We start from the raw sequence: 11933 nt of genomic DNA on the forward strand, positions 1-11933 counted from the left end.
TACAAATAAATTGCGATGTGCTTACGTGGGTTTCTCGAGAAACAATTTTCCAAATCACACACAAATAAACATAAAATATTGTTTCAAAATTACATAATTTTTCTTTCCATGTGGTATGTACATACATATGTGTGTATATTTTGGCGCATGATTGGCGAAGCGTTAAACAATTTCTTTTTCACGAATTTTCGCTAGAGAAACTCGCGACGAGTGGTAGGGCTTTTGAGGAGCTTTTAAAGCTCAAATTTTTATCTCGGGCGATGGTTAATGGTGCGGGTTATCCCATCTGCTGTAAATTTGCCGAAATGCGAATAAATTGATGTGTGCTTTGCCTGAATGTGGAAAGTAAGGAAAATTACAAGAAAAAATTGTGCTCGGTACGATCCTTGAGAGGGAAGTTTTTTGAATAATGAAACAACGAGAGCAAACATCTCAGAATATTACAGTACCGATAAGATCTCGTGATACGCATTTTTGCCATTTTTTTATTTATATACTCATAAAATCCGCAGTTATGTTAAGAAAATTTTCAGTTAAAGGAAAAAACCCAAATATAATAAAAGTATAAAGTAACAACCTCGGTACAAAAAAATATTCGCTTGGGTAATATAATATTAAACAAATATGTACATACATACATGCATATATTAAATACGTATATAACATTGCGTAAATCCATATATAATGTATGTAATGAACTGTAATTTGTATGTACATATGTAATGAATTGTAATTTTAAATAGTATTAAAAAGAAAATTAATTAAAAAGATATAAATTTAATTTATTCCTTCTAAATATTTCAGTTTTATAAAATAATACGTTTTGATAATTGCTCCTTAATGTATCATTCCAAAGAAAAAAGAGATTCTAAAATTTTTCTATTGTTTACTTTATTACTAATTTTTTTTTCATTTAAATTTTTATAAATTAACGTATTATAGGTTTTACATATTTTTATACACCTAAAATTTCAACAGCATTGTTTTGAAATATGTCAATTCATTTTGAGCAAATCGTTTTTCGGAATATTATTTTTGTTTTAGAATTGCTCAATTACATATACATATGTGTACATACATACATATATATCGTTTTGAAAAAAAAACAATAATTAACATCTGTTCGGGTTTATTGTGCAGACTATTTATTTTTTGGAAAAATTTTGTGGATGTACATACTCTTTGAACCATACGTATCTCTTTGAACCATATGTACATACATACATACGTATGTATATATAATGTATATCATATATAGGTATATGTATGCTACAGTCCAAGTGTACATTTCATTCGTTCAAGAATACACTGGTTTGTTCATACACGAACCAATCTGACCAGATAGTGTACGCTGGTGGTCGTCACGCGGGCTTTTTTTGTGCGTAGTTCATTTTTAGAGTGTTATCCATAGATATAGAATACCTATATTCTATATCAATGGTGTTATCTTATTGGCCTACTTTGAATCTATTGATGCAGCCGTCGGGAGTTTTCAATATATAATATAATTTGTACTTTAATAAAATAAATCACTATAAAATAAATAAACAAGCACGATAAATTGTATTAAAATCAATCAATAACAATGTAAATATTTTTGTGTTAAATATTGTACGTAGATCCGTTGTTTACTTTTTCTCTTTGTCGAGGAAGTTTATACCTACTTTTGTATTTAGGTTTGCACTTACATACATAAATTTAACCTTTGAAGGACGGAGCGTCGAGATCGAACGAGTGCCCCAAACAGGGGTCGCGTAAGATCCCAGTATTTTGTAATCAAAATACAGCTTTTCTCAATACAAATGGGTTCAATATATATCTTATTAATCATTTAATACATCAACATAAAAAAAGTTTTAGTTGTATAGCATGTTTTTGACTATTTTTTTGTATTAAAAAATAACGACAAGCATCGACATGTGTTCGCGCATATGAGCTACTAAAGTCACGCGCCCAAAGCCACGAAAGCAATAGCTTACGAAAATATAGTTGTCTCTTTCTCTCGCATTGATTCATCGATCAATGAAAATCTGCAAGCGAACAGTCAAAAACATGACTTATCGCTACCGCCTTTAAATCATACATACTTTGGAACGTAGAAATGTATAAATGTATTTTTTTACGATGTACCCCTTTTTAAATCATACAAAATCTATTAAAATAAATTTCTTATAGTTCATTATAGGAATACAAGAAATATAGGGTGTATAGCTTTGAAAACCACACAGTTATTATGAAAAACGTAAAAATTGGGGCACTTGCATACTCCACTTCGGTGAGGCAGGGTTAATAACATCGGTCCGTCTGTCCGTCATAAACATTTTTTTCTATTTTTTTAATATTGGGCTTCTTTGAGAGTGTTATTTTGAAATAATATGAACATCTTTACTGGCTTAATAATGTCTAGCTTAGAGAAAAATAGTATGTAATTAACAATATTTTTACAAAAATAGTCTCAATAAACGGACATATCAGGTAATAATATACCATAAGACCTGACATAAGTATTCATTGCAATTATTTATTTTCAAAAGATGCTAGAATAATATCAATCTCTTGACTGGTATTCGTCCTATATTACTCGAAAAAAAAGGTTCATGTCAAAAATATAAACTACTCCCAAAATAGTCTACTTATACACTGTACGCAAAAGAACAGATTGACAAAATAACCAGTTTGTTCATGCACAAACTATTAGGCATTCTCAATCGTTTATCCAATCTTCGATGTACATAATATGTATGCTTACCCTGGGTTGCAATATTTTGAAAATGAGCGGTCAGGTCAAAAGTTTTGACTGCTAAAAGTTTCATAGGACACCGGGTGGATCTACATATTTTATTTTTATTTTTATTTTATTAATTGAAAAATCAACAGACAGGATGTACAGAGATAGGTATAAAAAAAAAACAAAAAGTAAATAAATAATATATGTAACATCCGAGTCCAATAATAGATTTTTACAAAAATGAAAAAGATAAATATAAGGAAAACAAATTAAAAAGTAAAGAATAAAGGCATGACAAAATATGTAGTACATTGCATAATTAAACTATAGTATTAAAATATTTGGAAAAGGTTATAAGATAGAATATAAGAAGAAATTGAAATTTACAAATATAAAAAACAAATGAAAAAGGTAAATACAAAATAAACAAATGAAAAGGAAAAGAATGAAAGCTATAATATGATTAAATAGCACATTACATAACTAAACTAAAGTATAAAAATTATGGAAATATTGAAAAAATAGAATAGGAGAAGAAATGAATCAATCGGTCAAGATTCTCTTGATGTTAGACCTGAATTGATGTAGGGAAATACCAAACAGATCAACCTCATTCAGCTCTCCGTTAAACATACGATAAACGCGCTGCAGATTACAAAAAATTGCAAATACATATGTATGTATTTGGAGATAGCTTTTGATTTCTAGCACTTAAACTAAAATCAATAGTCCGCGTTTCAACAAACTTCATGAACGAACCGGAGCAAGCACTTTGTATTTAACATTTGTATATATATGTATGTATTTACTATTGAACTTTAAGAGGGCTGGACAGCAGCACCTTGTCCATACAAACGTACTATACTTCTCCCTTCCTCAATTATGGCACTATAGAAAGTATTTTTTAATATCCTATGGATATCCACTATTGGGGTGCATCTATCGTTTTATTTTTTTGATTAATTATTTTTTATAGGAGCTAGGAGCCGCCGAACATCTATAAAATCGCCTCTTTTTTACACCCACGAAACGAGTCCAGTGTGCTTATTTAACGGTCGATTTAAAAAAAAATACGCCGATAGATGCACAGAAAGTATCTTTCTCATACCGATGATGAATCTTTTTGGTTCAGTTTTGGAGGAGAAAATAGGAGAATACGAAACCTCGATTGTGTCAATTTAAAATACGTTTTATCTGGTCGAAGCGCAACTGTCACATTCACTCAATATATATATATTGATATATATTGTTGCATTCACTCAATATATACATACACTCAATATATATATTGAAGAAAGGAACGGTAACAAAATTAAGGTTTCGGGTGTACAGCCCTCTTTATATTATAACATTAATTTTTCAACAATGAGCACATGCAACTGAGCACACAAGATTGCATCATGCTGTGTCTTGTTACGATTCACAACTCGAATGTGCTAAAATTGTCTACGGCGCACCAGTTAGGGTGTCCATCCGTTCTGGAACGAAAGTGGCCCCGGCAGGTGGGCAGTTTGGCCAAGTTTGTGCCGATCCAGCAAATAGCTTTTGCCGCGTAAGCCGGAAGGAGAGGAGGGGTGGTCACGAAAGGAGGAGGAACCTCCCGGAATCCCCGGGGAGGCTGGGATTTCGACGAGAAGTGTCCCTAACAAAATTATCTACTAACAAGCCGGGCCAGTTTGACACGTTTGGCCGTGGCGTTTCGCTAACGGCGAACCGCATAATTTGATCGGAAGCGGAAACTCGATACGCTCGCTTCGATGGACGCCCGATCTGGTTAAGTTTGCATGCGATCGAACACGAAACTGATACGTTTGCTCAGGTTGATAGATGTGTTGGGAATCGATTCTGGATTACACTGAGCAATGTTTAAAAAGGGTCACCTTTGGGTGGGTGAGTCAAACGCTCGGCCCGCTATTCGTTAAAACTTTCAAATATATACGAAATTCAAACGGAGTACAAGCTTTCAACATATACGTATTACATATACTTTAGAATTATCCTCATTTTTGGTGAAAAACTTTTTATTGATTTTGATTTTTACTAGACTTTCTTTTCAAAAGATGCGTGAACAATTTCAATTTCTTGACTGGTATTCGTCCTATATTAGTCGAACAAAAGATTCATGCCCAAAATAAAAACTACGCCTGAGAGGATGCCCAAAATAAAAACTACGCTGCAAACGACGCGACTGCATGCTCATTTCGATTTCGGTATTTGACGAAATTCGCGACTGTTTGAATGTAAGCATATACGAAAGACGAGATATGCATTGGGTCGCGCAGATGACATTTCAATGTGCATTGATGATTGGCAATATTAAAATTGAGTTGGATCTTCCTGGAAAGTTTAAAAGGGCAAAATTCGAGACAAAAGTATCAGGATTATAAGACAAGTGGAGAGGTATATTGGGAATCTGACATAGAGTTACAAAATATATGCGTGCGAAAGAGTCATCCATACAAGTTCGAGTGAACATGCGGCCGAATAATCGTAATAGACACGTTTAAAAATGCAAACATTTTGCATATCTTGACGTTTAGCGGTCTGTTAACTTATATGTTTGACTTTCCGTCACCCTCTCGTTTTGTCAGATTTGCATTTCTTGCATTCTTCCGATCGGTTTGAAACTTTGGCATTTTGCGCGGTTTGGTCACCAATAAAAATTTAAAATTAAATGAAAGATCCAATAAAATCATCACCCCCCCCCCCCTGTTTCTCGCAAATTCATCGCAAATTCATCGCAAATCCAAATTTGTTGACTGTTAAATATACCTACACACATTGTGGAATGGGTTTAGTTTAGTTTTTGTGTTTGAATTTGAACAAAGGTGTCACTTGTCAATGCAACTTGTCGAGGCACCTATGGTAAAAATGAAATATATAAAAATAAAATATAAAAAAATGTGAATATAAAAAAATAACATACAAAAAATGAAAAATATAAAACACATCTTGGGTATATTTTATTATTTACTGATTCGGGGATCATTTTCCATTTTAAAATTTTATTTGTGCTAATAGCATTATTTTATGTTAACGTTAGTACAGCTAAATTACAATAGGATAAAAAATGTTGCCCTTTAAATTAATATAAATCAGAGATATCTTTTAAATTGTTACATCATTGTATAGCGTAAATATGACGCATTGTAGAAAAAACAATTTGTTGGCCTGCTGACTTATAGTAAGTTCGTGGTATTGCGTCATAGTTATAAGCTTTTGAATTATTATAAAAATTTAGGTAGTTGAAAATTAAAATAGTAAAAATGTAGTGATCGAAACTATTGCTTTTTTTAGAAATAAGGGATGTAAAATGAAATGTTTGACAATGATAAAAAATATTTAAAGTTTGCAAAACATTCTAAAATTTGAAATCGTAAAAACACTTATTTAGTAATTCTACTTTTTTATTAATTTTACCTTAGGACATTTTCACTACAAAAGTCAGAGCTTTTATATATATTTTATGTTTGAAAAAATAGTTATTAATGCTTTTTATTCACATTTGAAGATACATACATATCTTTAAAAAATTAGACTATGACACGTTCATTAACAGACTTTTATTTGAAAAATCTTTGGCAAGCGGAAGACTATTCTAATATACATACATATGTATGTTTAATGATTGACTAATTATAATTGCTAAAGGAAATATTTTTATATTACTAAAAAAATATATGGTCGTATATTTAATTATATTCTAAAAAAAATCTTCAGACTATATTTAAATATGCATAAATGGAGGACGTCGAATTTTAAAGATTTACATAATTGTAGGTCAAACAGATAGTAACGACATTCAATGGAATTCAAAATTGTAAATGCAGGCCCTCGGCCGAAATAAGTTTGACAAGCCTGGCTTAGGGGTTTTTCAAAGCCTTAATGATTTACCGTACTGAGATCGAGTCGCGACAGCAATACTATAAAAGACGTGGGGTGGGTGGGCGGGTGTCGAGATTCTCCGCCCATTCAACATTTTACGTGATGAAATTCCCGAATAAGATACTCGCGGATAAGGTTTTTCCATCGGCAATAATAATAAAGTGAAATTTAATTTTTAGTGTTTTTTTTTGCGTGTGTCTCATGTTGAATATTAATTTTTGCAGCTCTTCCGGAGGGTCTTCCGGTCATTGTGACCGAGCGACCCCAATACGACCCAGGGGACATTCTGAGGGCCAATTGCACGGCCCCACCGTCTCGACCCTTGGTCAATTTAACTTTCTTGATAAACGCTATGCAAGTAAGTAAAAATGTTATTAGAATTATGTATGTTTGTATCCGTTGAAATTGTTTGAGATTTGATTAGCGGAGAGTTCAATTAGTAGGGTAATTCAAAATAAAGCAAACCAGAGCGATTCAAGTGAAGTCCAAAGTACTCAGTTAAGTTTGGAATGTTGTTTGTTTAGTATAACGAGAAGGTACAGGAAGCTATATTATATAAATACATGCATATGTTGTATGTATATACATACATTGATGAGAGGTATGTACATATGTCTGAAGGGAAGACATGGAAAATGGCAATGAGCATGACACGTGGGTAGAAGAATGGATGAAAAGTGAACAGAAGTATTTGTATCATAAAGTTTTAGTAAGAAAAAATTTCTCTTTGCTTCTTGGTAATTGTTTTTTTTTTATTGATGAGTGTGTTTTGAAAGCAATTACGTAAGATGATTCATTAAGTCCAAAGCACTCAGATTTTGCTTACTTTATATAACGAGACAGCACAAGAAGCTTAAAATTCGATACAAATTTAAAATTGACATGCAATATATGTGCACTAAGCCATCGAGATGTACATTGATGAGAGGTACATACATATGTTTGGAGTAAAGAGATGCAAAAATAGCAATATATATATATATATATATATATATATATATATATATATATATATATATATATATATATTTATATATATATGGCATGTGGGTAGAAAAATGGCTGAAAGGTGAACAAGATAAGTGTTTGAGTCATAAATTTTGAGACTATTGGTGAGATGAGAGAACAAAGTAAGAAAAAATTTCACTGCTGGAAGAAGAATGTTTTTTTGATGCGTGTGTTTTGAAATAAATTATCTAAGATGATACATGAAGTCCAAAGTATTTAGATAAGTGTGGAATGTTGTTTGCTCGGTATAACGAGAAGGTATTGGAAAATGGACAGAGTAAACACGAAAAATCAAGTCATAAAGTTAGAAGCCTTAAGTGAGATGAGATAACGAAGTGGAAAAAATGTGGGGTTAGAGAGGATGACTGTTCCTGAGAAGTTCCGAATCAGAACAGGTGAATAGAAGCATGTTGGAAAGGCCAAGAATGAATGATGAAGTCTGCATATAATGATGACGATTTTGTGATAGGTAAATTACATTTAAAATTTTTTTTTCGTATACCTATATTGTTTTTTTATCAAAAGTATGATTGAATATATATTTTCAATAAAAAAAGCCGATTAGATTGATCAGACAATGTAACAGGAGATATCTAATATGAATTAACTTTGTTAATATTATTTTTGATTTATAACAATATGATTTCAACTTACAACCGATAAACAAGAGACAAATCAAATGATACCATCATGTGTATTTAAAAGAAATTTCTTAATGTATGTAAGCATTTACGTTATAAATACACGATTTTAGTCTCGTTAGCTAAATTCACAACAAAATTTAATACCCAATTTGTGCATTCATCATTTCTAAAATCGACTTTTGGAAGTATTAGAGGTATTAACCATTGCTTAGGAGCATATTATGTACTAACCACATTGTTAACTACATATAATGAACAAAATCCTACAGAAATCAGCTCAAAATACATAAGTAGACAGAACGTTGCGTAGTTTGATTCGGGGAATAACCAAAGGGAACTTTGACTAACAATAGAACGTTCTAATTTTTAATTATATAATTAACATTTGAAGTGTGATTATGTATTTTGTGTGTAAATGTTGGGCATTGTTATGTACATAACAATGTACCCAGCGAGGGATTACATCTCTACGCTCGTCAAGCTCCAGCCTTTTCGATTCGCCGCTACCTAAATCGCGGTACTAAAAATAGCTGAATAATACGGATTTACCTTTTTTTTCTCGCAAGTTAAGCTTATTTTACCTCCCCATACCCCCTGGAGTGCGAGTGTGGATGATGAGCGAGCGGTTTCTTTTCAGATTAGTCCTGGTCTGCTGAGGCACCAGCCCGCCGACGAGGGTCTCCACAAAGCCGAGCTTTCGGTATCATTACTGCTTTTGCCCGAACATTATTTGGACGGACCGCCGATTTTGAGGTGCTTAGCCAGGGTTTTAGATCTTTACAATAAAGTCGTCGAACTTCCGCTGCGCGAAAGTGACGGCCCGCCGAGGATCGGAAGAGGTACGTTTGCATCATTATTTTTTTTCAACCCCTCAGATAGTATCCGATACAATGGCAAAAGCTTGTATTTTGTGGCTGTAATTGTCACGTGTTTGAAAGCGGGTCGTTTGATTGGTTCAATGGGGGTTTTCTTTGACTAGTTCGGTTGAGACGATACTCGATACGTACCAGTATATATTTATAGGCCATTTTCTGTACACAAAATAATGGTTTTTCCTCGACGTTATATAAACCTTTTCTCCCTTTAAGAACTACATAATTTTTTTAATACTGAAGATATCTAAACCTTAAGAAAATATTATAGATCATTTCCTCTTTAAAAATGTAAAATAAATGTCAGAAACGTCTTGAACAAAAATGTAAAAAAAAATCATAAAATAAAATAGCGAATAAAAATGAATATAATCTTTGCTAGTCTTTTAAAATGATTGAATACCTTTTATAAAATGTCTGTGATGCATACATATATGAATGTGTATTGATTTGATTTTATGTGTTTCAGTGACTTCGAGTACAGGATGCAAACAGTCGAATGTGAATTATATGACACTAGCCGTAATGACTATTTTTTATTTGATTAAATTTAAGTGTGTGACATAAAATTTGATATGATCAAATGTTTGTAAAATACACATAAATTATTACATATAAACGTATGAGGATTAAATATTAAATCTAATTGATTAATTAAACATAAAAATATATATGTGATTTAGTTATTAAGCATGAATGTGATACATTCAAATTGTATGTTGAAACGAGTCAGTCTAAATTGAATACAAAAAAAAATGAACTAAAAGAAAATGCATTTATTCCTTTTAACGGTAATTAATTTATGTATACATAGTTAGTTAGCTGTCGAATTTATACCATATTTTATTCCAAAGGTTTAGCTTTAAAGTCAATCTACATATAAACATTATAATTTTCTTCAACGATTTACGATTAACTGTTACGGGTTGTGATATGTTTCGTTCTATTTTTTTTTTTTGTTAGTAAGTATTAAAATATATCTGATACACGCATACATGTACATATATATTACATACAATTTAACTAATGTTATCGAACGATTCCAATGTTTATTAGGTAAATTTATTAATTTAATTGCGAACGCTATACGAATTAGTTCTGAATAAACATTTGATTTGTAACTGGAAGGAATTTTAAAGGAATTTTGTTGGTAATTTTTAAATATTTATATACATACATATTCTATATATGATAACATAGCCCTTTCAGTGTAAAAAAAAAACTTTTTATATTTATTATTATCTATGTATATTATATATAAAATGTAATATCTGAATAAAATTTGTGTAAAACGGTTTGAAAATTACCTTATACCTATACGAATTGAATGCCACGTTTCAATTAACTAAATATGAGCCAAATATGTATTTTGTTGGTAACACATAACGTTTTAGTCGATAAGATATGAATGTATATTATTATATATGTATTTGTTTTTATTTTTCATTACGATTTTGTTCAATTTGAAAAAAAAAATGAATAAAAAATAAAAACGATATACATAGATAATTTTTATTTTAAAAGTAATAAGTTTACTAGAATATTTTTGTACAAAAAGATGATGTTACCTGAAATTGTAAAAAAATTAATCCGCAATAAAAGTTACTCATGTATGTAAGCCAAAAACCTTTGTTTCAATTTTATTTTATTACAATTCAAAAAAAGGGTGAGTATTAAATTAATATTGAATGTAATATAAATAGACATCAGTTAATTAAAGTTGGTCAGTTATTACTCAGTTAATAATTTTACAGTATAAAAGTTTATAATATCGGTCTGTTTGAGTAGCCGATAATCCGACTTAGTAAGCCGTAACTCAGCTACGATAATAAAAAAAGTATAGTATACTGAAGGCCTTGTCATGTCAAGATTAAACTTCGTAAGCTTCAATTTCAGATTCAAGGATATTCTCTCGGAACCGTTTCCGGGTCAGGTTTGTGTTGTCTCTTGCGTTCTAGTTGGTGAGTTTTAAAGAAGTTACGCACAACAGCAACCGGTTAAAGTTGAACCGAATAATCCTCGGAGCGGTTTCGGCTGAAGGATTCGGCTAATTTTGACGCTAGCTTGCAAAATTTTGTCCGTTGTTTGAGTGAAAAGTTGTCCATGCCCAACAATCCGGAGCCGCTTTTAACAATCGCCGGCTTCCGGACTTGTTCCGGATCCAATTTTTGAACAACGGATTTAACGGAACTGTTTATAGCGAACGATCGAGAAAACAAAAAGCGGCAGATCCAACTAAACGAAACAACGGAATAACCATCGATGTCGAGCTTTCACACGGTTCAAGTTGTTTCAAATAGTAAGTTTAAAAACACAATGAAGAATTTAATTAAACAATACATTTGTAGTTATTGGAAGTTCCATATCTACATATATTTTCGATTTTAGAAACAAAATTTATACTTTTTATGAAACGAATAACTTACAGCAATATCATATATATACATATGAGCCGTTATATTTGAAAGTGGCGGTCCAATTTTGAAAGTCCAATTTTCAGTTCCTAAAACACTATTTTTGTTTGAACTAATTCTCAAATTGTTATTACTACTTTAAATTCGATACGTCCAGAATCTTGAAAAAGCAGAATAAACGTATTGTAGGCCACCAGTATTTTCAAATATTGTTAAACGCAAATTATTATATTTCATATTTTGCGAGATATACATACATATCTCGAAATGAAGAAAAGTGGACTCATGCCACTTTCAAATATAATGGGTCATATGTATGTACATACATACGTACTATCAAAAACTACGACAACAAATCACATTTCAACTTTCAATAATGCCG

The 11933-nt window shown here is 31.4% G+C and overlaps 1 protein-coding gene across 2 annotated transcripts in view; it reads left to right on the top strand.

Annotated features, from left to right (window-relative positions):
- LOC143919044 (uncharacterized) overlaps window positions 1-9884 on the top strand; it is a 99650-nt gene extending 89766 nt beyond the window's left edge. For both annotated transcript variants that reach the window (XM_077441224.1, XM_077441223.1), the window contains exons 4-6: window positions 6838-6971; window positions 8903-9104; window positions 9607-9884. In XM_077441224.1, coding sequence (XP_077297350.1) covers window positions 6838-6971; window positions 8903-9104; window positions 9607-9704 — 434 coding nt within the window. In that variant the 3' untranslated portion in view covers window positions 9705-9884. The remainder of the gene's footprint in view (window positions 1-6837; window positions 6972-8902; window positions 9105-9606) is intronic.
- The last annotated feature ends 2049 nt before the right edge of the window (window positions 9885-11933 follow it).

Source organism: Arctopsyche grandis, chromosome 11, assembly GCF_051622035.1.
Source record: "Arctopsyche grandis isolate Sample6627 chromosome 11, ASM5162203v2, whole genome shotgun sequence".
Taxonomy (NCBI): Eukaryota; Metazoa; Arthropoda; class Insecta; order Trichoptera; family Hydropsychidae; genus Arctopsyche; species Arctopsyche grandis.